The sequence below is a fragment of the Battus philenor genome, unplaced genomic scaffold (assembly GCF_028537555.1).
Source record: "Battus philenor isolate CCGP_79_NKW_IND1 unplaced genomic scaffold, ilBatPhil1.0.hap1 SCAF_20, whole genome shotgun sequence".
Taxonomy (NCBI): domain Eukaryota; kingdom Metazoa; phylum Arthropoda; class Insecta; order Lepidoptera; family Papilionidae; genus Battus; species Battus philenor.
In genome coordinates, this window is record NW_027181683.1 from 7852422 (window position 1) to 7878995 (window position 26574).

The 26574-nt window shown below is 36.7% G+C and overlaps 9 protein-coding genes across 9 annotated transcripts; 5 read left to right on the plus strand and 4 right to left on the minus strand.

Annotated features, from left to right (window-relative positions):
- The first annotated feature begins 457 nt into the window (after window positions 1-457).
- On the plus strand, window positions 458-1538 carry LOC137922973 (chorion class CA protein ERA.1-like). The gene is made up of 2 exons (XM_068766089.1): window positions 458-508; window positions 1152-1538. The coding sequence occupies exons 1-2, from the start codon at window positions 458-460 to the stop codon at window positions 1536-1538; spliced, it is 438 nt and encodes a 145-aa protein (XP_068622190.1).
- Window positions 1539-3847: 2309 nt separating this feature from the next.
- On the minus strand, window positions 3848-4500 carry LOC137922974 (chorion class B protein PC10-like). Its single transcript, XM_068766090.1, has 2 exons — window positions 4450-4500; window positions 3848-4375 (listed from the first exon to the last, which is right to left on the minus strand). Exons 1-2 carry the CDS (start codon window positions 4498-4500, stop codon window positions 3848-3850), a joined length of 579 nt encoding a protein of 192 aa, XP_068622191.1.
- A 1021-nt stretch (window positions 4501-5521) lies between these two features.
- Window positions 5522-6075, plus strand: LOC137922782 (chorion class CA protein ERA.1-like). Its single transcript, XM_068765848.1, has 2 exons — window positions 5522-5572; window positions 5680-6075. Exons 1-2 carry the CDS (start codon window positions 5522-5524, stop codon window positions 6073-6075), a joined length of 447 nt encoding a protein of 148 aa, XP_068621949.1.
- A 3754-nt stretch (window positions 6076-9829) lies between these two features.
- LOC137922975 (chorion class B protein PC10-like) lies at window positions 9830-10480 on the minus strand. The gene is made up of 2 exons (XM_068766091.1): window positions 10430-10480; window positions 9830-10357 (listed from the first exon to the last, which is right to left on the minus strand). Exons 1-2 carry the CDS (start codon window positions 10478-10480, stop codon window positions 9830-9832), a joined length of 579 nt encoding a protein of 192 aa, XP_068622192.1.
- A 693-nt stretch (window positions 10481-11173) lies between these two features.
- Window positions 11174-11732, plus strand: LOC137922853 (chorion class A protein L11-like). Its single transcript, XM_068765944.1, has 2 exons — window positions 11174-11224; window positions 11337-11732. Exons 1-2 carry the CDS (start codon window positions 11174-11176, stop codon window positions 11730-11732), a joined length of 447 nt encoding a protein of 148 aa, XP_068622045.1.
- A 3330-nt stretch (window positions 11733-15062) lies between these two features.
- LOC137923061 (chorion class B protein PC10-like) lies at window positions 15063-15749 on the minus strand. The gene is made up of 2 exons (XM_068766184.1): window positions 15677-15749; window positions 15063-15605 (listed from the first exon to the last, which is right to left on the minus strand). The coding sequence occupies exons 1-2, from the start codon at window positions 15725-15727 to the stop codon at window positions 15075-15077; spliced, it is 582 nt and encodes a 193-aa protein (XP_068622285.1). The 5' UTR covers window positions 15728-15749; the 3' UTR covers window positions 15063-15074.
- A 1311-nt stretch (window positions 15750-17060) lies between these two features.
- LOC137922976 (chorion class A protein Ld2/Ld41-like) lies at window positions 17061-18167 on the plus strand. The gene is made up of 2 exons (XM_068766092.1): window positions 17061-17111; window positions 17793-18167. Exons 1-2 carry the CDS (start codon window positions 17061-17063, stop codon window positions 18165-18167), a joined length of 426 nt encoding a protein of 141 aa, XP_068622193.1.
- Window positions 18168-22540: 4373 nt separating this feature from the next.
- Window positions 22541-23334, minus strand: LOC137922977 (chorion class B protein PC10-like). The gene is made up of 2 exons (XM_068766093.1): window positions 23284-23334; window positions 22541-23068 (listed from the first exon to the last, which is right to left on the minus strand). The coding sequence occupies exons 1-2, from the start codon at window positions 23332-23334 to the stop codon at window positions 22541-22543; spliced, it is 579 nt and encodes a 192-aa protein (XP_068622194.1).
- A 1008-nt stretch (window positions 23335-24342) lies between these two features.
- On the plus strand, window positions 24343-25173 carry LOC137922901 (chorion class CA protein ERA.1-like). The gene is made up of 2 exons (XM_068766010.1): window positions 24343-24393; window positions 24769-25173. Exons 1-2 carry the CDS (start codon window positions 24343-24345, stop codon window positions 25171-25173), a joined length of 456 nt encoding a protein of 151 aa, XP_068622111.1.
- The last annotated feature ends 1401 nt before the right edge of the window (window positions 25174-26574 follow it).

A 26574-nucleotide genomic window follows, 5' to 3' on the forward strand; every position in this document is an offset into this window, starting at 1 on the left:
TATAACTAAGTTAAATGATTATTGTCATTTCTTTACTATTGATCTTTATTATATTACGCTTTTATAGTGTAATTACCTTAATTATTTTTGTATATTAGTTTTGATTAAGTCTTTCTCCAAAAAAATATTTACAATAGTCGAATGTCAGGAATTTCGTCAATAATAAATTAAGCGTTGTAATAATGCCCTTGAAATGCATATTGACATGGGCTAAAAGTAAAAAAATATTTTTTCGGTTTTAAGATGTAGGCAGTTTTTCCCTGCAACAAATAGATTAAATGTTCTATTACTTGTTTAATTACGTTAATTCAATAGTTACACTGTTTTTACCACTCTTCGTAGTATTGCCAACACGCAATAGATAATATAATGTAATTATAGTTTTGTACAATAATATATAAAGGTGTTAAAGCCTTCAGTCATTATATTAAAGTAACATATCAAGCAACTAGCAATTATGTCTCCTCTTTTGATCGGTTTACTATTCACCCAAGGGTGTTTACTACAGGTAATATCAAAATTTTAAATTAAAGATCAATTATAAAATTCGCATGGACTTTGGTATAAAATTTGTTTTTAGAAGGAAATAATTTTTACTTCAGTCGTATGATGTCTACAGCTGGACATGGACCTCTTTCATAGATTTTCAATAGGAAAGAGTGGCGATCTGCATCCAGCGTCTTCCGATAACTTCAACAAGGACGTCTGTTCTACCGGTGGGTGGACCTCCTACGCTGCACTTACTGTTCCGTGGTCTTCTCTCTAGAATTTTAAGACTCCAGTGTCTTTTCTGCACTATATGTTTGATTTGCAACTTCAACTTACTAGCCAGCAATGGTAATTTATAATTGCAGAACAGAATTTACTTATACAAGTTATCATTTGCTCAAGTTTTCTTCATGCATATGCATGAAGGAGTAGTGATATTGTGATTATACTTGTGTTTATGTAAAGAGAGACCTTAGTTCGTAACATTTAGTATTTGCGGGAAGAGTTTACTGCCGTCCGTACGATGAAGTGGGTATTTATGGTAATAAATTAAAGGGTATTAAAGTTAGAAATAACCTTTAATTTCAGGGATCACTGCTGTTAATATTGCTGCGTAAGATTATAGAGTTTTGATTTTAATATAAAGGTGTTATTATTTTCAGAATGTATTTGGACAGTGCTTAGAACCTAGTCTCATAAATGCACCAGCCGCGACTATTGAATATGGACCTGGTTTTGGACCTGGCCTTGGGATTGAAGCACCTTATGGTCCTGGTTTAGCACCAGGCTTTGGTTACGGTTACGGTTTTGGAGGTCCAGTTGGTTATGGCGCCGGTCCAGCTCCTTATCCCGCTGGTCCAGGTTATGGTGGAGCGGGTGTTGGTGATGTTTCTGTTGGGGGAGAGATGCCGGTGGCTGGTACAACGGTTGTTGCTGGTCAAGTGCCAATACTTGGCAGCGTGCAGTTTGCGGGTGATATCCCTGCTGGTGGTGTTGTAACAATCTCCGGAAGATGCGGCTGTGGTTGCAACGGTCCTTACATGTATTAATAATTGTTAGTCATATTTTAATTAATTATTTTTAAGACAATAAATGATAATCTATTGCCTCAAAAAGCGTTGTTTTAATATTAACATAAATAAGTCATCATTGATTTTAGTTACAACAAATTTTTAGTGTTGGTTTAAGTAAAATATTATAATTTTTAATTATGTAGTGTATGCTCCCTATTCCTACCTACATTGCTTGAACAACATTGTTTTCTTTTTAAGAACTTTATCCTTAACAAATAAACAAATTTGTTATTTGTAATAAATTAATACATTTAACGCCTTTATGATAGTACTTATTTTGATGTATGAAACTAAATAAAAATCATTTCCTCTAATGTACAGCTTAGGTTTATATTTTATAATAATAAATTTATTTTATAATATGATAAACATTGATAACTAACGCTCTTACTAAATCGAATATTATTTTTAATGTATTTCTTCTCATCCGTGATTCAGAAAGTCATGGCATTTATTAACAATTATTCATATGAACGTCGTCGTTTCTGCCCATAGGCGTCCACTGAAACGTATAGGCCTGCTCGAAAGATATCAACCATATACCATAATTACGACGTTTGGCAGGCGGGTTGGCAAAGGCAGTGTGGCATTATTGTACGCAGAGGACGCTACTCCCTACTCTCTGGAAACTTTTTTGTGAGCAGTACTAATCATATAAAATTTATCCACAAAGAATTGTAATATATAAATAATTAAATAAGATTGTTTCCCGGAAAATGGGCCCACAACCTACAAAAGCGAGTCTCAGTACTACACTGCTCATTTTGTTTAGATTATTCACACCATTAACATTTTTTTTAAAAATTCGATTAAAAATTATTAAAGAATTCAATTTGAGTTATCTTTTAAGCGCCTTTGAAATTATTAATAATTTTCGTATCGTTTTTTCTGCTTTTATAAAATGAAAGACGAAAAATGTTTTGTAGTTGTACATTAAACTTTTAGAATATTTTAATTACTTTAGCATAAAGTTGAAATACAGTAATAAAATTATATTTATGTGCTTTTACGTGAAATGTTACTTTATGGTATAGTAGACAGTTCAAGAATCCTAACTCGCACCTACATCAGCTGAGACACCATCGCCTTCGTTGCAAACGGGTAAAACACCAATTACTCGCACAAAAAAAAACTGACACATGAGTTTATATAAAGGTAATCAGTATCATCAATGATCCAATAGACATTACTACAAGGTACAGCCCCCCCCCCCCCTCGATAGCCACGAAGACCAGTTTTGCGCAGCCCGCAATAATAACAATAATTTCCCAAGAAATAATATAATTTTAATGATAGTTTTAAGGTTATTTTCATTGCTAAAAACTCTGGTAAGGTACCAGACCTACTATTAAATTTTTAAATAGAAGTTTTAGCTTTGTTTCGTCTGCTTGAAACACGGTGGTTACCTCTCGGTACTATTGTATTTAGAGATGACATGGTAAGTTTTCGTTTCCTGTAAAATGAACCACATGGGCATTGAAGAATATCTTACCGATTTGATTCTAAGAAGGTAATTCAATACTGTTATATATGTAAACACTAAAGATCACAGTAATTAAATTTTTTTAAATTTTGGTTTGTTACATCTAGTGTCCGAAGAATTTTTTTTTTAATTGTGTCTTAAAGATTGTTAATGCATTTTAGTTTTATCATAATTATACAATTTAAATTGCCAAACTGATGGTAGTAGATCCAACGTTCATACTGAAATTAAAATAAATTATTTTAAATGTATAAGCTCCCACCTTTTTTGTTTAATATCTCATATACTGTTACGCAGAAGTGAAGGGTCTTTGTATAAACTTTCAGATTTTTGTAGTTCTTAGAGAGAATATATAAAAATATTCCGAGTATGTAAAGTCAAAAATTCAGTAAGAGTGATGGAAAGAGCCATTAATACGAGGATATCATTAATTCTGGTCGTGGAAACTTGATGTATCTGTACAGATGTACAACTTGATGTATCTGTCTTGGTAACATTTTCTTAAATCAAATTAAAAAGGAAGTGGACCGCATCCAGCGCTGAACTTAGCAAGAGCATCTGTTCACCTCCTGGGTGGAACTATTACGCTGCACTTGCCAGTCGATTTCACCTCAAAGCCTCCAGCGACCACTTGTACATTGCCACTTCACCTTGCCAATCTGAGCTATGTCGCTTATTAGTACTTTAGTTCATACCCGAATGGGAGATCAGTTCAAATTACTAGAAACGCAATTTTTCTCAACTTTTTTTATTCATTGTGAGTTCATGTACAATTTTTAACACAATAGTAAATATGAATAACTTAGAAGAAACCACAGCCGCAACTAGGTCCCATGCCGCGACCGGCCCAGCCGAGACCGCCAGCCCGAGCGGGGCCGTAACCAAAGCCGGCTGCAAGCAGCGGCATACTGGCTGGAGCGACGTCCTCGGATACTATACCAACAGCGCCACTACCGCAGCCGTAAGCCACGGCACCTGCGCCGGCGGTCGGCAGCGCACCCTCCAGACCCACAGTACCCAAGAATGGCAGCTCTCCTCCAACCGCCAAGATACCTTCGATGGCGTTTTCAGAAGCAACAGCTAGTCCAGCAGGGGGAATGGGTGACGCGCTGGAAACGGCGAACCCACCGCCGCTAGACGCAGCGACACCCACGGGACCGATAGCTGGTCTGCCGGCGCCGACGAAGGGTGCACCGGCTGCACAAGGAGCCGCCTCTATCAAAGGAGCTTCAACAGCTAAAGCAGGAGCAGCACAACCTAAACCTTCACCACTCCACCTGGCGGCGGGCCAGGAGTTAAATCCATTGCCCCAGCATGCGCCAGTGATCGCCTGAAAACAAGAGAAAAAATTAAAACTATGAAATAAACACAATAATAAACTCCGAAGAAGATTTTTGCCTTTACCTGGACAAATAGTGCGTGAGCGCAAAACAGAAGAATGGATTTAGCCGACATTTTTAATGATTATACCTGTATCTGTTTGGATTATGGTACCATCGACATGAACGTAGCATATTATATACCAGTGAAAATTTACGTCATTAACATTTATTAAGAAAGTTTATTTCAATTTATTTCGATCATCGTGATAAATAGGAATTATAAAACAGAGCATTACAACATTTTTTAAATTGAATAAAATTCTTTATTAATATTTTTTTTCATATCACTTCGACGATACGATGTGCTGTAATAATATTAAAATTTGCAATGAAAATTTCCATTATATACAATTACGAATATTTTTTTTAAATTTAGTTAATATTACTAGAAGACTTTGTCCTATTTTTTTCTACCACATTTTAGGAATATCAAATCTATGATTATCCAATCATATTATAAATATTTGTCGCAAGAGTCGCAAATACTCTCACCAAACAAATACGGGAACAATTATTCTTCGGATAGTCGAAGGATATCAATTAGGGGGACCGGAAAGTAATGTTGTTTCTGTCGACAAATTTTACAGAAAAACCGATTGATTTTTACCGCTTCGGCATTGAAAATTTATATACTAGATGGCAAAAGGTTGTTAACGAAGGAGACTATATTGTTGATTAGTAAAAAATACTTGTTAAAAATGTAGTCGTGTGAATTTAACTTAAAAAAGCGACTTTACTTTCTGGTCCCTCTAATACATAGGATGTGTTCGTCGGCATATAGGGAGAGTGTTTGCTTTGTGATATCTTAAGATCGATATCTTAGCAAAAAAACAGCATCACTCACTTACTCACTACATTACCCTTATATTGGCATACCGGTAACAAAAAATTATCTATAAAAATATGACAATTTTTACTTAATAACCGCTATCGGTAATTATGTAAACAAAAAATAGCCTTAGTTACGGCAGATATACGTTACATATACAGGTATTGACAAAATGGTATTGAGAAAACTTTTTAACTATAAATACTTCATCAAATTAACATAATTAATATTCCGACTTCGACTTTGCTTGTTAAAAAATTTAAATATGTCTAGTTTCGCCTTTTTAGTTCTTTGCGCTCAAGTTTGCTTTATTCAGGTAATTTTAAGTTCTTTGAGACATATTTATTGAGGTTTTATCAATCGAATTCGTAAATCGTTAACTTTTGTTAGTGTGTATAAACAATAAAGATTGTAATTTTTCAGAACACTTACAGCCAGTTTGTGGGCGCCGGACTTGGCTTAGGATGTGCTCCAGCGGTTGCTGAGTATGAACTTGGTTGCGGACCTGCTCTGGCCGCAGACGTCGCCTACGGACCTGGATTCGGTCCGGCTGTTCCTGGTCTAGGATATGGTTATGGTCTTGGTGGTCCAGCTCCATTCGCTCCCCCTGCAGCATATGCCGCCGGTCCTGCATACGGCGGCGCAGGCGTTGGAGATGTCGGTGTTGCTGGCGAGATGCCCGTCGCGGGTACCACCGTTGTAGCCGGTCAGGTTCCGATTATTGGTGCCGTGCAGTTCACTGGCGAGGTTCCAGCTGGTGGAGTGGTCTCTATAGCGGGAAGATGCGGATGCGGGTGTGGGGGTCCTTACATGTATTAAAATATAGTGTTTTAAAAAATATACTTTATGTTTTAAAATTTTATCTTGTGATTATTAAATATTCGCCTACTTCTCGTTAAACGACAATGTAATCAAAATTTATCAGCGCTGTCATTAATGGACACTTTTTTTAAATGAAAATTAAAGAAAATACCCAATTTTTAAATAAAAATAAACTTTAAAACTTTAAAAAAGTGGTAAAATGTTACGCTATAGCCTGCAAATCAATAACGCTTCAAAGTACTAGGGGGAATAAAGGTATTTATTCCCCCCCAATTTATTACTTCAAGTGAAGATTTACATACAAGTTTAGTTAATGGCGGCAAGTTCTTATTTATGATACCTTATTTTGACATTTGTTAAGTAAATATAAACAAGACAACGCGAACAGTTCCACAAGAACACATTACTTATGATTTGTGAACGATTGCCAAATTGCGTTCTTGTATAAAGATGGGTGTTCCACAAAAATCTATTCTTGGCCCCCTTTTAATTATAATTTATAGTGACGTTAACATTAAACTATTTGCCATTATATTACTTATTTAATGCTGAGTATAACAGGACTATAGATGTAAGGCCGGTTTAAAACGAATTAAACCAATCGGTTTAAAACGAAAAAAACCGTTTAAAACCGAAAAAAACCCATTTTTATCGATTTTAAACGTTTAGTGTTGACAACTATGTTTTTCTTAAATATAAACACATTATCTATTCCAAGCGTAGACATTACCTAGCTAAGTTGAAAAACTATTACCTAGTTAACTATATTGGTAATTTTGAAAAGATTTATTAATCAGTTTCATTCGGTTTAAAACCAAACTCACACACTTGCACTTCTCACGCGGAGAGACGTCAAGATGCAACGTTGCCAGCTCGCCTACACCACACCACACACACACATACATAGCGTGTTGCGTGCGGACTTGTCAGTGTTGCCAGTATTGTAAAAAAATATACAAATTTGGATTCAATATAAAGGTACTCGTACCAAATATGCCAAACATTACTAAATAACTAAAATGTAATGAGCTGTTATAAAATTAGATTATTAGGTACCCGACTTTTTCTTGAAAGTAATAAAAAAACTGGCTAATCTTACACAGTCCACTCGACAACATGATGATCATACAGTCAAGAAACTCATGAAAATTTATGAGGCGCCACTATCTTTGTAAAACTGATATTTCTGTCCTAAAATTAAATATGGCAACACTTTATTTCTTTTCATGACTTTCTAGAGACTGTAACTGGCCTGCAAATGCATCATGCATCATGCATCAGAGTAAAGGGACTTTATTGTCATATATTGTCACATATTTTATTCTATTGTATGTAATATTGTTTCTTTATAATTATAGTACGTTATATGTAATATACTTACCTACATAGGTATAAACTGCATAGGTAACTAACACAAGACCAAGTATTGTCGATAATGATGTGTAAAAACACCGTTCTTATATTTTAGTAGGCGAGTTTTAAACCGTTTAAAAAGATTTATTTGGGGTTTTAAACCGCCACTTTTGGTTTTAAACGTTTTAAATCGGCTTTTTTACATCTATAAACAGGACTAATAATGGCGAAGAAACAATATTCTGTCAAGTCTTTTTCATTGGTTCGAATTTAATTAGTCTATGTGGTAGGAAAACTATGCAGCAGAGCATTAAGCTTATATTTCCTAAAGTACAAGGTCAAAATTATGCAACACTTAATGAAAAGTGTAAGAACTGTCTGACTCATTAATTTTCTTAGGTATAACTTTAGATAAAAAGATCCAGTGAATCTCCCATTACAACACTTGTAGACTAAATACGGCTTTCTTAGTAATTAAAAAAGTAAGAAAATTAACAAACGGTAATAAGGCTGAACTCGTTTTTTTTAGTAAGTTCATAGCATTTATTTTTACGGTAGTTTATGATTAAGCAGAGCGGACGAAATTAATCCTATGTTTATTATACAAAAAAGGCTATTTATTGCAGAGATTCCTCGAGAAACGTTTAAATAAGTTGTTATTCTGACGGGTGCTTCTTAATACACATTTAATACCATATTTATACAGTAAAATTTAAATACAAGAAATAAAAATATGAAGAAAATATCAAGAAATAAATTCGCACATGCGATTAGTGGGTGAAATTGAATCACCACCTAAGTAAGTATTTGTTCCTTCTTTGTGGGGAAGGTCACCAGCATGTGAGATCATGAAGTGGAGGTGAGCTATCAGCCGAGCACGTCGTCGAAGTAACTTACACCGAAGCGTGTATTCGTTCCTATTTCATAACGAGAACGATGATTGTCAATAGTGATTAAGATGATGTATATTTACATTTATTCAGAGTATTCCACATCACTGACGGTGTCCGAAAACAAATCGGTGATAGAATTAGAATGCATAAGAATGATTTCACACAAGGATTATGGCTGCAGTGGCCAGCTTCACGAAGCACGCTGACCGCCTAAATTTCGTCTTCATGTAAACAAATCTTCACGAGTGTAAGTGTACGCATACGTATGTTAAAGGTTCCACAGCAAATTTTAGACTTTAATTTTCTTAGTTTTACATCTAAAATTAAAGGTACATTGTTAAATAATTCTTATTATAGCATTCAATATTGTAAAGTGAGAAACTTGGTTTGTTAAATTTCGTTTAAAAACAGCCTCTAGTAAGTTTAAGGCCAGCTATTCTCAGCAGATTAACATTCCTAGATGATGGTAGCTTACTGCTTAGAATCGTCGTTCAAACTTGTTGTTAAATAATGCTTAAATAAAGACGTTTTGATTGTTTTTTAACTTCAGTCTCTCTAGGCTAGAGTTTTTTGAATTTAAACATATAATACATATGTTATTACACTTGGTAATAATTGTACGCTAGTTACCATTACGTATGTTATTAGTAAGAGGGAAGTTGTTCTAATTTTGTAATTTAAAGAATAAAGTTTTGAATTTAGAAAATTTAAGTTTGACTTTTAAGTTTCCACAAAGAAATTAGAAAAAAAAACTTTGTGGAAAAATATAGATGTGTGTGGTGTGAGTCCCACTACCTAATTTTATAACTAATATATGAAATACCTTCGTGTGAAAGTTTCTTTAGTCACATATTGTACACAGATTTGACGTGAAATAAGGTAATATAGCTTAGGATCCTCAATTATTTTATTGTATAATCTTGGCGTTAAGAAATTAAGACGTTGACTAGATAAAACAGATTTTGCAGGCTTCTGATTAATGTGAAGAAAGTACTTCATATATATGAATATATGTATACACAATTATTAAACTACTAAACTAATTTTAGATTATTTGCAAGAGTCACCAACTCCACATTTTACAGCAAAAACTGTCTCTGATGTTCACTTGGATTTAAACCAATAATAGTGTTTGGAAAATATTGTTTGTTATTTTTAAAATTATCTGTTTCTCGAGGAAAAAGGATCCGTATACCCGTATATCAGAATTAAGCTTGTCTGTTTACATTATCCTGTATTGTCTGTACTGAAGTCATTATTTGTACATAAAGAGGAAATTTGTATTATATTGAAATACATGTTTTAAGGTATCAAAATATTTTTAAAGATTACTTTAATTTTAAAATGATTTTCTCGTATAACTTCATTAGAAACAATAGGTTTCTTTTGTGTGTGATCCATATGAGTTTTATGTTCGTTTTATATTAAATAGGCAAAAGCAATATTTTTTTAATATAATTTATTACTGATTAGAATTTGATGTGTTTATATAATATAATAGTTAATTAGTAGAAATTTCCACAGCCGCACCCAGGCCCCATACGTCCGGCCCAGCCTATACCACCAGCCCGAGCGGGGCCGTAACCGAAACCAGCTGCCGGCATGCCGGCTGCGACGGGACCGGCATCTTCAGCCACTATACCCACTGCGCCAGTACCACAACCATAAGACACAGCACCCGCGCCGGCGGTCGGCAGAGCACCCTCCAGACCGACAGTACCCAGGAATGGCAGCTCTCCTCCAACAGCCAATATACCTTCAATGGTGTTTTCAGAAGCAACAGCTAGTCCAGCAGGGGGAATAGGTGACGCGCTGGAAACAGGAAATCCTCCACCACTAGTCGTGACGACGCCCGCAGGACCGAAACCGGCTCTTCCGGCGCCGAAGAACGGAGCGCTGGCCGCACATGGAGCCGCCTCTATCAAAGGAGCTTCAACAGCTAAAGCAGGAGCAGCGCAACCTAAGCCTTCACCGCCCCAACCGGCAGCAGGCCAGGAGTTAAATCCATTACCCCAACATGCGCCAGTGATCGCCTGAAAATAAAAAAATGATTATAACTACAAATTAAACACAATGGTCGATTTCAAAAAAAGATTTTTTTTTACCTGTACAAAAAGCGCCTGAGCGCAAAACAGTAGAATGGATCTAGCCGACATTGTTAATGATTATACTAGTAACGGAATCCGTTTGAATTGTGGTACTATTGACATGAACACATACATTATATAGCTATCAAAATTTACGTCATTAACATTTATTAAGAAATTTTCTTTAATTTTTTTTCGTTCATATCGACTTCATAGAAATTATAAAACAGCGCATGACGACATTTATTAAATTGAGAAATAGTTTTTATTCATATTCTTTTCCTATTACTCCGACGACGTAAGCTACACGTTTTGCTTTGATAATATTTATTTTGCATACACGATAAAAATACTTTTGATATCGAGAAGACAATATCACAAAAAGGCAGATGTTTTTTTTACTGCTATCTCTTTTTGGATTTTGTTTTATGGCTGTTATATTAATTTTTTTATCCCTGGTTTGAACTGGGCGTGGGTTTATCATAGTGCAAAGGCAGCATCCACTACTTACTTCATAACTGCGTTACCGTCAAGGTATCGAAAAGATAGATATGAAAACGTGAATTTTCACCGTAATAATAACCACACCATAATAACCGTTATCAGTAATTATGTAAACAAAAAATGCCTTAATTACGGCAATCAGATTACATGTATAGGTATTGGAAAATGGTATTGAGAAAACTTTTTACCTATAAATACCTGATCAAAAAAACAAAAGAAATATTCTCTCTTTGATTTTAATAGTAAACGACTTAAAAAATGTTTTCTTTCGCCTTTTTAGTTCTTTGCGCTCAAGTTTGCTTTATTCAGGTAATTTTAAGTTCTTCTTTGTGGATAGATTTATTAAGGTTTTACTAATTAAATGTGAAAATCGTTAAATTTTAGTTTATATAAACAATAAAGATCGATTGTAATTTTTCAGTATACCTACAGCCAGGTACTGGGCGCCGGACTTGGCTTGGGATGTGCTCCAGCGGTTGCTGAGTATGAACTTGGTTGCGGACCTGCTCTGGCCGCAGACGTAGCGTACGGACCAGGATTCGGTCCGGCTGTGCCTGGTCTAGGATATGGTTACGGTTTTGGCGGTCCAGCTCCGTTCGGTCCTCCTGCAGCATATGCCGCTGGTCCCGCATATGGCGGCGCAGGTGTCGGAGACGTCGGCGTTGCTGGCGAGATGCCCGTCGCCGGGACCACTGTTGTAGCCGGTCAGGTGCCGATCCTCGGTGCCGTGCAGTTCACTGGCGAGGTTCCAGCTGGTGGAGTAGTTACTATAGCGGGAAGATGCGGATGCGGGTGTGGAGGACCTTATATGTATTAATATCTAGTAATTAAAAGAATATATGTTAAGTTTAAATATTTGTGTCTTTTATTGTTTTTGTAACACTATGCCGTCCGCATGTATAATCTAGATTTTCTTATGGGCCCGTGGTTAGAAGTAATATCGCTTACCGCAGGCGGTGTTACGAGGTTCTTCTTTATGGGCGCGGGTTTTAATCAAAACCCAAAGTTGCTACGTCTGTAATTTAATGTTCGTTACACAAAGTGCGCAGCATTAATTTTCGTTCTTCAGGTTTAAATACACTGGTATAGCAGCCGATACTCGCTTAGTAATTTTTGCATAGTATTAACATGGAGCTGTGGGAGTCGTATATACACTGATGTGATGTCTGAATGAATAATAGGTGTAAGATTTTGTGGGCGAGCGTAGCCGACGGGCGAACTTAGTGTGCCGAATTAGTGCAGCGAGCACATGCACGCACCGGTGACGCGGGCGCAGACCTTTTGTTACTTTTGTTTCTTTTGTTTCTTTTATTTCATTTGCGCCTTTGTTCTATTGCCCGCTTTCACTCGGTCGCAGAGCACATTGCGCCCCAGAGTCCTACGACGAATGCACGTCCTTTTTGCTCGCACTCGAGCGCTAATAAAAATGTGTTCGTGTGTTAAATAAATTGATAAAGTGTTACAAACGTCTTTTAATAAGATACTAACTCTTTAGAGCCATTGGCTCTTACCCGACAGTTTTTGTATAGCACTAAAGTAGAACCAGCGGCTTACTTACTCGAAGGAAGTCATATGGCATAGTGGGGCCACTTGTTCGATGTATAGCACAGCGGTATTCCCCAATTGCGTACTCATTCAGATATAAACAGAATTAACCATTGGATTATTATTTGAATAAAAATAAGAGAAATTACCTTCTTCATTTAAGTTTTACCTTTCAAAAAATGTAAAATATTGTGCTATTAAAATTGTACACTATAACAGGCGACTCTACTCTGCTAACTTGAAGTACAATAGGAAATAAAGGTAAACTCTATGTAATCTTCCAATGGGAGTTATTGAATTTTGAGAGTTTTATCAAATGGCAGTAGTAGTAGGCAGTATTTTATTATGAGAATTGATAAGTAAACATATAGGAAAGATGCAACAACGAGGAATGTTTCGCAATAGTGTTCAAGAAAGCGCAACTGTTGTTATGCAATGATTGTGATTGCCGAATCGCGTTCCTTGAATTCCCATAACAATAGATTTTTAACCCGTAAAACTTCGAGCTACACTTTAAGCGAAGAGCGAATATATCGTATTATTAATGGACGACGGACTTCTAGTAGCGTCTAAACTTTCAACAGGTCGCAGATGACATCGTGCTGGTCTTCTCGGGACAGAAGGCCCAGAACATCTCGAGTCGGGTCAATGCGGTTTTCGCCTATATTTATGAATGTGAGCCGCTTGGTCGGACTGGGGTGGTCCGGATACTGGGCCTCACAGTTGATGATAGGCTCAAGTTCAACAACGTTCGTTATACATGATCTAAAGAGCGTGAGCAAGAAGGCCCAGGGCCTCTATCGTCTGCTGTGCAGGGCTGCTAAAATATCTAGGGGCCTAAACTCGGAGGTGATCAGAACGACGTATCTGGCGGTGCTCGAGCCGACGATATTGTATAAGGCAAGTGCATGGGCACCAGCGGCTAGGAAGCTGCTGGTACGCAGGCAGTTGGACGCGGTCCAGAGGAGCTTCGCTCAGAAGATCGCGAGGACCCACAGGACTGCGTCTCTGAACTCGGCTCTTATCCTTGCAGGGATACATGCTCTGGACCTTCGGGCCCAAGAAGCAGCCCATTTATTTGAAAAAAGAAAGCGCGGTCACTCTCGGCAAGTGGTAGGGGACCGGGACCTAGAGCTGCCGGTCAGTTACCCGAGACTTCCATACCCGTCTGGTCAGTTTGGTGTGGAATTCTCCTGCCTGGAGGAAGGTGAGGAGGCTGCCCGACTTGCCATCGCGGTCGCCGATCTGGTCATTTACACTGACGGCAGCCTATTGAGGACAAGGCCGGTGCGGCGTTCTGCGTTATGCGGGACTCCGCACAGCTTTACAGTAAAAAGCTCAAGTTGAGCAGCTTCTGCACGGTATACCAGGCAGAGGTGCTAGCTTTAGTGGAAGCGATAGGGTATGCGGTCTGCCCTCCAGACAGTCGCAAGATCGGACACCCTTTATCCCTTAGCGGTAAGAGTAAAAGAGAATGTTATGAAAGCGAGAGAGAATGGCAAGAATGTTAGTTTTTATTTGGTGAAAGCGCACCCGGGGACGGAGGGAAACGAAAGGGATGATCAACTGGCCAAGGACGCGGCGCTGAAGAGTACAAGATGACCAGAAATTGAGGAATGTCCTATCTCATTTGTCAAGCTATAGCTTAGGTTGGTAACGCTTGACGAATGGAATAGCTGGTACATAGGAGGAACGACGGCATCGACAACGCAGATGTTCTTCTCGGACGCCGTTGCAGTCTGTCACGCGCTCCGCAGCATGGAGTTGGACGTGGTCTTGGTCCAGCTCTTCACGGGGCACGGGGAGTTAAACTCGGGCCGAGTTAATTTTCGAATTTCTACTCCTTCTATTCTTTCTTCTTCTATTCCTACGTCGTTGTTCATCGACCTGAGCGGCTAAATGTATTATTAAAATTATAGAAGAGTTTACTTATTACTTTGTCATTATAATACAACAGTCAGCAAATGTCTACATTAGTTTAAAACTGTGTCGCTGATATGAATGCCTACCTTAATCATTGGATTAAAGTGGGCATTAATTAAAATTAATTAAATTGGGTGGGTGAGGATTGCCCCACCGCCCTTAATGTGTTGGTACAGTAACATAAAAATGTTTAACAAAAAAAAGAATTATCATGTGATCAGAATGATAATATTTGAAAATCTTCGAAATTATTATATAAGTATTTCGAGAAGAAACGTAAAAATGTTTTTAACTAGAATCTTCATAAACGAAATATTATTAAGGCTTCATAGTAGTTGAATAAAATTCGTCTACATTGTTTAATTGTTTGTTTGTTATTTTGTTGTTGTATTTAACCATCAAACCTTAACATATTAAAATTAATGTTAAATTGAAGTATGACAATATTTTTAAGAGATTTAGTTTGAAAGATGATCATAAAAGTAAAGTTTTTAAAACAAAAAAAAATTCTATTTAAAGTACTAAGGTAAAATAAACTTCGATTACCTCTCTTCTATCAAAATATCAAGTTCTTATTAAGGTTGTGAGTTGGTTTTGTCTAAAAAAAGGAAATGAGAGCAAAGGACAAAAATATTTTGAACAATGTTTATTATTGATAAGAAGCTTATGTACATTTTAATATAATAGTTAATTAGTAGAAATTTCCACAGCCGCAACTAGGCCCCATGCCACGTCCGGCCCAGCCGATACCACCAGCCCGAGCGGGGCCGTAACCGAAACCAGCTGCCGGCATGCCGGCTGCAATGGGAGCGGCATCTTCTGCCACTATACCCACGGCGCCAGTACCGCAACCATAAGACACAGCACCCGCGCCGGCGGTCGGCAGTGCTCCCTCCAGACCGACAGTACCCAGGAATGGCAGCTCTCCTCCAACAGCCAAAATACCTTCAATGGTGTTTTCAGAAGCAACAGCTAGTCCAGCAGGGGGAATAGGTGACGCGCTGGAAACAGGAAATCCGCCGCCGCTAGACGTGACGACGCCCGCAGGACCGAAACCGGCTCTTCCGGCGCCGAAGAACGGAGCGCCGGTCGCACATGGAGCCGTCTCTATCAAAGGAGCTTCAACAGCTAAAGCGGGAGCAGCGCAACCTAAACCTTCACCGCCCCAACCGGCAGCAGGCCAGGAGTTAAACCCATTACCCCAACATGCACCAGTGATTGCCTGAAAATGTCACAAAAGTTATAATCATATATTAAATGCTGTGATCAATTTTGTAAGTTATTATTTTTTACCTGAACAAAAAGCGCATGGGCGCAAAACAGGAGAATTGATTTAGCCGACATTTTTTGTTGTGAATTAACCGACAGTAAGCTGAAGTTCGAATGTGGCGTTATTGAGTGTCAAGGTATGTTTTATAGATGGTTATTACTAATCAAATAGTAATGTAACATTTTATTGCATTATTATCGCAGTAACGTACACACTTGTTCTTGTGTCGATAAAATTTGTAAAGAATAATTTATTAACTTTTTATCATATAATAGCATAAAGATGTCGATTTTTTCCAAACAAAAATTAAATGTTTTAGGTTAATAAAGAAAATAGAGCGAGTAGTCATCAAGTGATAGAAAGTGTGGAAATGTATGTACGTATATAATAAAGATTAGTTTTACTACTCTTTTGGGTAGTGGTCAAGCGGTCAATGGCTGAGACGAAAGAAAGAGAAGATTTGAAACATGAGGAAATTGTAGAATTATTCCTAAAAGAGTAACTATCGAATTTCTTGTCAGGTTCTTATCGAAAAAATCTATATTTTGTACCTGGCAGTAATATGTAAATTTGGACTAAATACATTAAATCTACATTGTAGCCCGGCCGTAAAGGAGTGAAACTTGCGATTATAGATCACGGGTCCGATTTCCGGTACACAAGCTTATGTAATTCACACACATGCAAGTTTCCAGAGAATGGGTAGTAGCATCCTGTGTCTACTATAAACCACACTGCGATCGCTAACCCTAGGTGGGTTGGCGATCGCAGTGTGGTTTATAGTGACCAAGTGATTATGGTATATTCCCCAATAAATATTTTTGCTGAGGCGTATGCTTTGCATGGAGTGTCTATGCGCAGAAACGACGGCGATGATGACTTATTTCATTTAAAATATTAGTACTACTACTACTACTGGATGTGGGAGGCCTGTCTACAGCAGTGGACATATTACGTTTGCAATAATGAAGCTGGATATGATAGTCTTTTGTTAATTTTTCTCAGGAAATTTATATAAAAGGTTTAAAGTAATCTTTTACAACGTCTAAATCCTAAATCCTCATAAATGTAAAAAAAATCTTTAGTTTTCTACTTCCATTTGTTCAAAATCAACTTCAATTTAAAATATTTCTAAGAACTTTATTAAACCCTGAAAATACAAATACGTAAGCACTGTTATTGCTGAACAAGTTAAGATAAAAAGTTTGATAACTCTTTTTCGAAATAAAGTTTAAGGCAGTTATTGTATTATTGCTTGTATAAGCCAAATAACGTATTGCTTGGTAATATACCGCGTATATGTTTATGAAACATTCTTAAGTAATTATTATTTTCTTTGATATAAAAACCAGACACAATAATTCATTGTATTCGATACTTAAATTTATTAAAGAACACATCACAGACATGTCCACATACGCCTTTTTGTTTCTCTGTGTTCAAGTCTGCGTTTTAAAGGTAAACATTTCTTTTATGTTGTTATAAATTAGTTCATGCGTTAAGCAATTCAATTTGATGAAAAAAGAAAATATACATAAGTTATACATAATATGTTTAGACGAAAATGAACTTAACTAATCTGTGTGTGTGTCCTGATGACTATGTTGATCTGTCTTCGTGTGCCAAATTTTATTTTGATTGCATTGATCGCTATTGTGTATGCAATACAGGGCAGAGGCCTCCTCCAAGAATCGTTACGATGATCGGTTCTACGCTGCCTGCATCCAGCGATTTCTAGTGACCTTGACTATGTCGCTCTACCGGGGACCTACCCACGCCGCATATACCGCTTCATGGTTGCTACTCGATAACCTTTCGGTACCAACAGTTGTTAGTTCCACGAGCGATGTGTTCCACTCAGTGCAACTTCAGAAGCACAGTTTTTCAAGTAACGTCGGTGACCTTGGTTCTTCTGCCAATCTTAAATCTTATTCAATCATACAGGGAAGCTCCGAATTTAGCGAGAGAGAGAGAGCTCTCCATAGCTCCCTGAGTGACTCGAAAAAACTGGTGGAAATAAGAGATTATTTTAAGATAAATATAAGGTCTGGAAGAAAGAGAGAATAACTAATTAGTATATATACAAACAATCAGGGCTTTGTATGGTATATATGAATGGTTTGATTATCTGTTTTTTAGAATGCATGCAGTCAGTACATTGGCACCGGACTTGGTGCTGAATATGAGCTCGGTTGCGGACCCACGCTGGCTGTGGATGCAGCTTACGGCACTGGTTTCGGTCCGGCTGCTCCTGGTCTAGGATATGGTTACGGTCTCGGTGGTCCAGCTCCGTTCGCTCCTCCTGCAGCGTATGCCCCCGGTCCGGCTTATGGCGGCGCAGGCGTTGGAGATGTCGCTATCGCCGGTGAGATGCCAGTCGCCGGCACTACCGTTGTAGCCGGTCAGGTGCCGATCCTTGGCGCCGTGCAGTTCACTGGCGAGGTTCCAGCTGGTGGAGTAGTTACTATAGCGGGAAGATGCGGATGCGGCTGTGGCGCACCCTATATGTACTAATAGATTTTAATAAAATAGATAGTCAAAGATATCTGTGTTTTATATTCTTTTTAAATAACGTTACTTTGAAACGATACTTTTAATTAAATAATAAATAAATAGTGGCAATTTTAAGCCACGCAGCGATAAAGAACGGCCAAAACTTTGTCCAAGAGGTAATAGTTCCGTTATTCGTCCAGACCTATTCTGCTCTCTTAGCACCAATCTTCATGCTGCGCTAAACGATATCAAAAAGAAGAACTAGTAGCTTAATGAGTATGAATATTACTCCGCATCTGGAATCACGACACTCAGCGAAGAACACAACTATAGGAAGAAGATGAGGTTAGTTATCGTTATTTTTCTGTTTCTTGTTTTTATTTATTTATTTATTCCGAGGTACTACATAGCTGACAGATTCATACATAACAAACTATAACATTTATAGATAAACTCTGCTAACTGTAAATCAAGCAATGAATTAAAATTAAAAATATTAAAGTAGACTTGAAAGAAGGAGACACGCTAAATAGAGGATAATATATTGTTTTGAAAGAGGGTACAGAGTGTGTACGTAAGGGGTCTGTGTTACATTAATGATACCTGTTATATAGGTATACTACTGTATAAAGTATACAACTTTCAAGTATAAAAATGTATGTAAAGAAAATCACTAAAGATAAATTCGCTTTTCTTAAATTGACTTTGGCGCGTTATCATCGGACACTCTACACTTCATTCCAGACATTCTGACACTTGTGACATATAATAAAAAAAAATAGGAGATTAAACTGAGAAGTTTTTATTTTTAATTACAAATTAACAAGAAAAAAACCTGATGTAGCCCAACAAGATAATGATTAAGTAATGTAGCACCCCATAACGTTATATATAAACTATTGTTTTTCAATTTTGACACTCTGTGTTTGGCACTAATCAGTGTAACATAACTCCTGAAGATGCCTCCTGGAGGGGTGAAACATGTGTTGAGTGATTTAACGGTGGCAGTTATGAAATTTGCATTGTTTGCCGCATACACATTTATCAGCCGGCTCGCGGGCGGTTAACTTTGTTACACGACTACCGCTGCATGTGCGAAAGTGGCTAAATATTGGTACTTTTCTTACTTATTGTTTTTCATAATTCAAACGAAGCAAAGTAAAGTAATTTCATCTTTTTTCTATATTTCTATCACGTTATATAGTATTATAACATTATAAAAGGTTGTCAAATATCTCCCTTCCGCCTTTTTGTCTTTTGAATTTCGCGGCTATGTACAAAGCGCTACAGAGCTCGGATCTGGCAATACTATACATAATTTGAAAGATCTTGACATAACCTACAAAACGACGCTATGCATGATTAGTTTGGATTGCGTTCAACAGTTATAGACGTGTAAACATGGAGTTCACTAACGCCGAAATTCGCGCTATTTTAAAGTTTTCCTTCGTTAAAGGCAAATCCGCTAGAGAAACGTTCCGTGAGATTAATGGTGTTTTGGGGAATGGTACTCTATCACTTCGAACCGCGGAGGAATGGTTTCGACGATTCAGAGCCGGCGAAAATGACACCATGGATAAGCCAGCCGGCGGAAGATCTGTGACGACAAATACCGATCAAATCATGGACTACATCGAGTTAGACCGGCATGTGGCATATCGTGACATCGCTCAGGAGATGGGAGTTAGTCACCAAACCATTTTAAACCATCTGCAGAAGGCTGGATACAAAAAAAAGCTTGATGTTTGGGTGCCGCATGATTTGTCGCAAAAAAACGTTCTGGACCGAATCAACGCCTGCGATATGCTGCTGAAACAGAACGAACTCGACCCATTCTTGAAGCGGATGGTGACTGGCGACGAAAAATGGATCACATACGACAATATCAAGCGAAAACGGTCGTGGTCGAAGGCCGGTGAATCGTCCCAAACAGTGGCCAAGCCGGGATTGACGGCCAGGAAGGTTTTGCTGTGTGTTTGGTGGGATTGGAAGGGAATCATCCACTATGAGCTGCTCCCATATGGCCAGGCGCTTAATTCTACCATCTACTGCGAACAACTGGACCGCTTGAAGCAGGCGATCGACCAGAAGCGTCCAGAATTGGCCAACAGGAAGGGTGTAGTGTTCCACCAGGACAACGCCAGACCACACACTTCGTTGATGACTCGTCAGAAGCTATGGGAGCTCGGATGGGAGGTTTTATCACATCCACCATATAGCCCGGACATAGCGCCAAGTGATTACCACCTGTTCCTGTCCATGGCGAACGCCCTTGGTGGTGTAAAGTTGAACTCAAAAGAGGTTTGTGAAAAGTGGCTGTCCGAGTTCTTCGCAAATAAGGAGGGGGGCTTCTACGAGGGAGGTATTATGAAGTTGCCGTCTAGATGGAAACAGATTATCGAACAAAACGGCGCATATTTGAACTAAATCCGATCACTGTAACAATTTTTATAAAGCATTGAATAAAGAGCAAAAAAGCGGAAGGGAGATATTTGACAACCTGTTATATATGTAATCTTATTTAAGATGTACAATGAAGTAATAAATAAATATGTTACGTAGTTCCTACGGTTCCATCGGCTGTAAAACTCTGCTTACGTCCGTAAAAGTGATTTATAACAAATGTTTAAAAGGAAGAAAACTATATAAAAATTCAGTATCTTTAATTACCTTTCATAATGTGATAGATTAGTAACAATGTTTATCTTCACTACGTGCCTCCGACGTAAAGCAGTAATAGTCCATTGCCCTATATACAATAAATGCTTTATCTCACGTACCACTTCACGTAAGAATTTTAGTAATTAAATAAATTATTTATTATATTCACTTAGTGTAATATTTTTTTAAATTGCTTTGGACCTATTTCATATTCATTCTTTTCTAGAAAATGGACGGATATAATCTTTTTAAAAATGGGATAACGTATGTAATACACTTCAACTTCTTTTAATGGCTCTAAGAGGAACAAAAAACCGGTTGTAAAAAAATTATGGTCATAATTTCAATCACAGAACATCTGCCGCTGGGTATATACTTCCCCATGTAGTTTCAAGCCACCTACTTTTAGCTTTAAGTTCACGGACCCTTCCGCTCCTTGAACTCAGTTCAGATAAAGCTGTAAAAGCCTTAGGGCTAACAGCGCCTACTTCTACAGAGAAAATACAAATACATTTAGTGTCGTTTGATACTGTGTTAGGTCCATAAACATTATAATATTATTCCGGCAAACATTACTTTTTTTTTGTTTAAAGTAAAACTTTAAATTGTATTTATTCATCAGATTCACACTTTTTGCCAGAATCCAAAAACAAGAAATTAAAATTAGCCCGAAACTACATTTTTCTAACTTGTTTTTTTCGTAATGTACTCAATGCCATCAAAACCAGCCAAATACAAATATTACAACGAAAGAGATTTTAATAGAAATTTAAACAGATTATTTGTGAAAACTCTTTTTCCCCGAACTCATTCATCGATCAGACAGTTCTATAAATACCTTTTATAGCGACAATTTATTACCGATTTTTGAGAGCTGAATATACTCATAAACTTTAGCGTTGCTTAGTTTATTATGTTTAAAAAATGAAAGAAGAAAAAATATTTGTAGGAGAAAAAACTATGAAGTATGACCAAAAAGATTGTATAGAGATGAATAATGAATTTAAAAATAAATAAATGAACCTATCTTTAATAAGTTACAGTTATACATCACATTATGGAAAAATAATAAGTTAAAATAAAATTATTATCGAACGTACGTATATAGAGTGGCTCATTATAGGTGTAAAACCTATAAAGAGGTTAATGTATACCTCATTTCTCAGCAAAAAGTTTTAAAGCTTTTTCAACTATTTACTTCCAATTAACCTGTATAAAGTAATCACGCACACTGAAAATATTTAATGTACCATAATTCATTTTTTTGTAGTGGAACGTTTACAGGCGAATAACTATTGGATGTACAAAGACTTCAGAGGCAGATAGTTTCCCTGCGGACTGTTCTTGTAACAATAATTATTTCTTATGAGTAGTAGTTCTAAATTTTGAAAAGGGTTTTCTTGCTATATTATTATTAATTATTCCTAAAATCACTGATTATGGCTTAGAGTGTACCATACATTAATAGTCCGCGCAACACGCTTATAATTATTCATTCTGTATAATAAATTTGCTGCTGTTGCATTCGCTTATACCGGACTTTAATTTTAGTAACTTGTCATTCTGACAATGGGGTTTAAATTTAATGTAGACATGCCTTATTCTTGTCTAAGTTCAGAGGTTATTTTCGTAATTTTCAATAGTGGGAATCGTGAAAATAACACAAAATTTATAATATACTTTAAGATTTAATTATAAAATACAAAACAATTTTACAACAAAAAAATATTTTTTTAATATACGGCACCACAACCTAATCCATAATCCATGATGGATGCAGTCCACGGCGCTCCGTATCCCAAACCATTACCCATCACTGGACCATAATTCATGCCAGTAGCTGGCCACCCTAATCCAGCGGCCATTGGCAAAATATCTTCGCTCACCATTCCAACATTTCCGTTACCACAACCATACGAAATAGAACCGACGCCCGCAGTAGGTAAAGCGCCTTCCAATCCTACAGTACTCAGGAATGGTAGCTCACCACCCACCACCAGGACGCCTTCGATGGCATTGTCAGACATCACGGAGAGGCCATGGGGTGGAACGGGAGACATACTTGTGACGGAGAATCCACCGCCGTACGAAGAAGGAATAGCAGCAAGATCATATGCTCCCAAGAATGGAGCTGGTCCAGCACATGGAGAAGCAGCCATCAGCGGAGCTTCGTAACCATAACCTGGTGCTGGCCAACCGAAACCTTCTCCGGCGCCAATAGCTGTCGGCCATGCGCCATTAGTGCAATATCCGGAAATAGTCTGTAAATAAAAACATAGACGTGAACATTTACATTTCCATCAAGTCAGCCGATGGACACGCACTGCAAAGCCTCCATCAAAGATTGCTACGATGACTTGTCTTGCGCTGCAAGCTTTTAGGAACTCCTCGCGTCCTGGCATATGTCGTCGGTCCACCTATATTTTATTTACTGTTTATTTTGTTTTTAATTGTTGCAGTTGCTAGATTTACTGACCTGAACAAGAAGCACTTGTGCGCAGAATACATATAATACTTTAGCCGTCATTATTGGTGTATAAATTACTTAAAAGAGAAGGTTATAACAATGAAGAAGCTGGAAGTGGAATGATAAAAATATTTTTTTTTGCCGTGTATTTATACCCGAAGTTATTTATTATCATTACGGTAACAATATTCAATTTGTTGACGAAATTTTGCAGATAAATATGATGAATTGTGTCACTTTAGATAGATATTAATTACGTTAATGTGTCAAAACAGTTATAAATTTGCCTTTGTATGAACTTGAAATATCGTGTGTAATATCATTATTTATTACGTCAAATAATATCGCATGTTGAAAGTAATAATATCACTATGCGAAAACTTTGGTTATTTTCACATTTTATTTTTCGTTTTAAATTTCAGTGTTTCGGATTTTTAGTTGTTTCGGATTTTTTTGTATAGCGTCACTATTATACTCATTGAGTAATTTTGTCGAAGCTGTTACAGCTAAAATATAGTTTTCCAGGATTTTTATGTCATACAATTACTCGAATATAACTTCAGCTGTACATACATTGATAGACAGGCTTTCACATAAATCTCCAACAGGACCGCTTGTAAGAGGCCACATTCAGCGACTTCCGGCAACTTTACAAAAGACGTATGTCTACCGCGTGGATACATATCTTATTATTAAATATATTTAACAATAACAACTACATAACAGTTTCGTTTATTAACGTAAAATAATAAATGTTTTTGGAAATAAAATTAATTTCAATGGATAGAAGCACATACATATATATCTTTAGGAAAAAGGTCGATTTTAGAAGCAGTAATCATTGAAAAGTTCAGAAAAAAATGTAAGAAATGTTAAAAATTGTTTATATTTTTTTGTTCAATTAGCAGTAAAACATTTTGATGAGTCGTCGGTAAAATTGAAACGCCCACAAATGCTTGGTTGACGAAATATTTATTACTACCATTATGTCATAACATACATATAAAAGCTGAGGTGGCTCCGGCAGTGTATTCAGTACTACATTTTATACAACAAAACAAAATAATCATGTCTTCTTTAGCATTTTTATTACTTTGTGCTCAATCTTGCCTCATTCAGGTAAATATCCGTTGTGTTTTTAAATGTTCTGTAGTTGCACTAAAACTTCAACTCATGTCATTTGTGGGACGTCCACAGCTGGGCATAGGCTTTCTCCAAAAATTGTGCAGAACACCGGCTGCAAGTGGCCTGCGGTTTCCGACTACCTCGATAGTCTGCCCACCTTGTGGACGTCCTATCCTGCGCATGCCATGCGATCTTCACTCCAGAATCTTTACTTTATTATTTTATAGTTATTAATTAATAATAATATAAGTGGACATAAATCCTTGTTGAATAATTAGCTCCTCATCATACATAATCATAGAATACAATTGTTTTGTTCATATAAAACTTTTGTATAAAACAATCATAAATTTGTATTTTTTTCCGTAGATCACATGCGGTCAATATTTGGGCGCCGGCCCGGGTTTAGGATATGCGCCAGCTGTAGTTGCTGAAAATGAACTCGGTTGCGGAGCGGAACTTCCTTTTGGTCCAAGCATTGCACCAGGTCTCCCTGGACCTGGATACGGATACGGGCTCATGGGTCCGGCTGCATTTGCAGGACCTGTAGGTTACGGTGCTCCAGCTGGATACGCCGCGGGCCCAGCCTACGGCGGTGCAGGCATCGGTGACGTGGAAGTGGCCGGCGAGATGCCAGTCGCCGGTACCACAGTTGTTGCTGGTCAAGTACCAATTCTAGGAGCTGTGCAGTTTACTGGCGAAGTCCCAGCTGGTGGCGTAGTGTCCATTGTTGGAAGATGTGGTTGCGGTTGTGGTGGACCTTATATGTACTAAATAAACAGGAAAAGATATTATTTAATATAATAAAACTTATGAATTTATTAAATATTTCTTTTTAATACCAAGATAAGAAACTGTTAAAGAGAAAGTGATAAGGTATTTGTGCATGTATTGTTTTATAATCTTAATTTGCAACTTATCCTTTACTTATTTCTAGTATGTCCTCCTAACAATAAAAACAAATGTTCCTAGACCAAAGAAATATATACTATTTGAAAAAAAAAAAGAACAATTCCAAAAAATAAATATATATATATAAAAAAAAAAATCGAAAACAAATTTAAAATATCTCATTTACATGTTCTTTTGAATAGTTGATTATTTTAACTTTATATTTAATTGAGTAGTGTTTTAGATAAGATTTTTTATACATTTATTGGTTAGCGTACATTACTATATAAAGATATATAATATAGTGATATATCTATAATGAAATAAGAGAATTAGAAGTGTTTTTGATGATAAATTATATTTTCTTAATTAAAAAAGGATCAAAAACAAATTATTTAACATGTATTAATGATTTATTAATTGCATATTTTTGTGGATGTTATGCAGAATTTTTTCACACTCGATTTCTTTATACGTATTCCCCTTTCTTCTACTCTCAAAATACTAATTATTTGCTATATTTTTGTTCATTTATTATACACGTTAAAATATACATGTGAAAGTACATTGGACGTCTTCATCATACTAAGCAATAAATTAAAGACAGCCATGGTATGATAACGAAAGAAGGATAAGTAAGAGGTATATCGAAAATATATAATTACATACGCTTACTCATGTACACATATGTAAATACATTTATTAATATATATTTATAATAAGAACATAACCATACATAATTAGTTAACGGTTAATCATATCAAAACTTTTCCTAATAAATGAAATATGTAAAATCAAAAAGTTTAAAAATATTTTATCAACTAGAAAAGCGAAAGAAAAAAATATATACGCAATTGAATCACTTGATAAGAAAATAATCTTTAAGACTTTTGTAATTATTAATGTTAGTAACTATTTTGCACATCTTATAGATACTGAGCAATAAATTATTAAATAGCGGCTATAGAAAATAATTATATATATATATATATATATATATATATAAATACATATATATAGCAGCCTGTGAAAGGGGCACCGCGTCATGGACTGGCTAAACCTTTATCTTAAAGGCTGCTTTGGCTAGCCCGTCAGCCTGCTCATTTCCCGGCAACCCACATGTACCTTGACCCTCTTAAGTTTGATTCCTTAACATCATTATATATATATATATATATATATATATATATATATGTGTGTAATGATGTTACATTTAAAGTGACTAAGTTAGTCGAACGGTTGTAATCAGCGGTAGATAGTGTAGAAATAGACTCGGACTAGTGA

Coding starts and splice junctions, on each gene's coding strand:
- LOC137922901 (XM_068766010.1), top strand. CDS start 24,343: ATGTCTTCTTTAGCATTTTTATTACTTTGTGCTCAATCTTGCCTCATT. Junction 24,394..24,768: donor CTCAATCTTGCCTCATTCAG/GTAAATATCCGT, acceptor TTTTTTCCGTAG/ATCACATGCGGTCAATATTT.
- LOC137922973 (XM_068766089.1), top strand. CDS start 458: ATGTCTCCTCTTTTGATCGGTTTACTATTCACCCAAGGGTGTTTACTA. Junction 509..1,151: donor CCCAAGGGTGTTTACTACAG/GTAATATCAAAA, acceptor TATTATTTTCAG/AATGTATTTGGACAGTGCTT.
- LOC137922975 (XM_068766091.1), bottom strand. CDS start 10,480: ATGTCGGCTAGATCCATTCTACTGTTTTGCGCTCAGGCGCTTTTTGTA. Junction 10,358..10,429: donor CTCAGGCGCTTTTTGTACAG/GTAAAAAAAAAT, acceptor TTTTATTTTCAG/GCGATCACTGGCGCATGTTG.
- LOC137922977 (XM_068766093.1), bottom strand. CDS start 23,334: ATGACGGCTAAAGTATTATATGTATTCTGCGCACAAGTGCTTCTTGTT. Junction 23,069..23,283: donor CACAAGTGCTTCTTGTTCAG/GTCAGTAAATCT, acceptor TTTTATTTACAG/ACTATTTCCGGATATTGCAC.
- LOC137923061 (XM_068766184.1), bottom strand. CDS start 15,727: ATGTCGGCTAAATCAATTCTCCTGTTTTGCGCCCATGCGCTTTTTGTT. Junction 15,606..15,676: donor CCCATGCGCTTTTTGTTCAG/GTAAAAAATAAT, acceptor TGACATTTTCAG/GCAATCACTGGTGCATGTTG.
- LOC137922974 (XM_068766090.1), bottom strand. CDS start 4,500: ATGTCGGCTAAATCCATTCTTCTGTTTTGCGCTCACGCACTATTTGTC. Junction 4,376..4,449: donor CTCACGCACTATTTGTCCAG/GTAAAGGCAAAA, acceptor TCTTGTTTTCAG/GCGATCACTGGCGCATGCTG.
- LOC137922976 (XM_068766092.1), top strand. CDS start 17,061: ATGTCCACATACGCCTTTTTGTTTCTCTGTGTTCAAGTCTGCGTTTTA. Junction 17,112..17,792: donor TTCAAGTCTGCGTTTTAAAG/GTAAACATTTCT, acceptor TCTGTTTTTTAG/AATGCATGCAGTCAGTACAT.
- LOC137922853 (XM_068765944.1), top strand. CDS start 11,174: ATGTTTTCTTTCGCCTTTTTAGTTCTTTGCGCTCAAGTTTGCTTTATT. Junction 11,225..11,336: donor CTCAAGTTTGCTTTATTCAG/GTAATTTTAAGT, acceptor GTAATTTTTCAG/TATACCTACAGCCAGGTACT.
- LOC137922782 (XM_068765848.1), top strand. CDS start 5,522: ATGTCTAGTTTCGCCTTTTTAGTTCTTTGCGCTCAAGTTTGCTTTATT. Junction 5,573..5,679: donor CTCAAGTTTGCTTTATTCAG/GTAATTTTAAGT, acceptor GTAATTTTTCAG/AACACTTACAGCCAGTTTGT.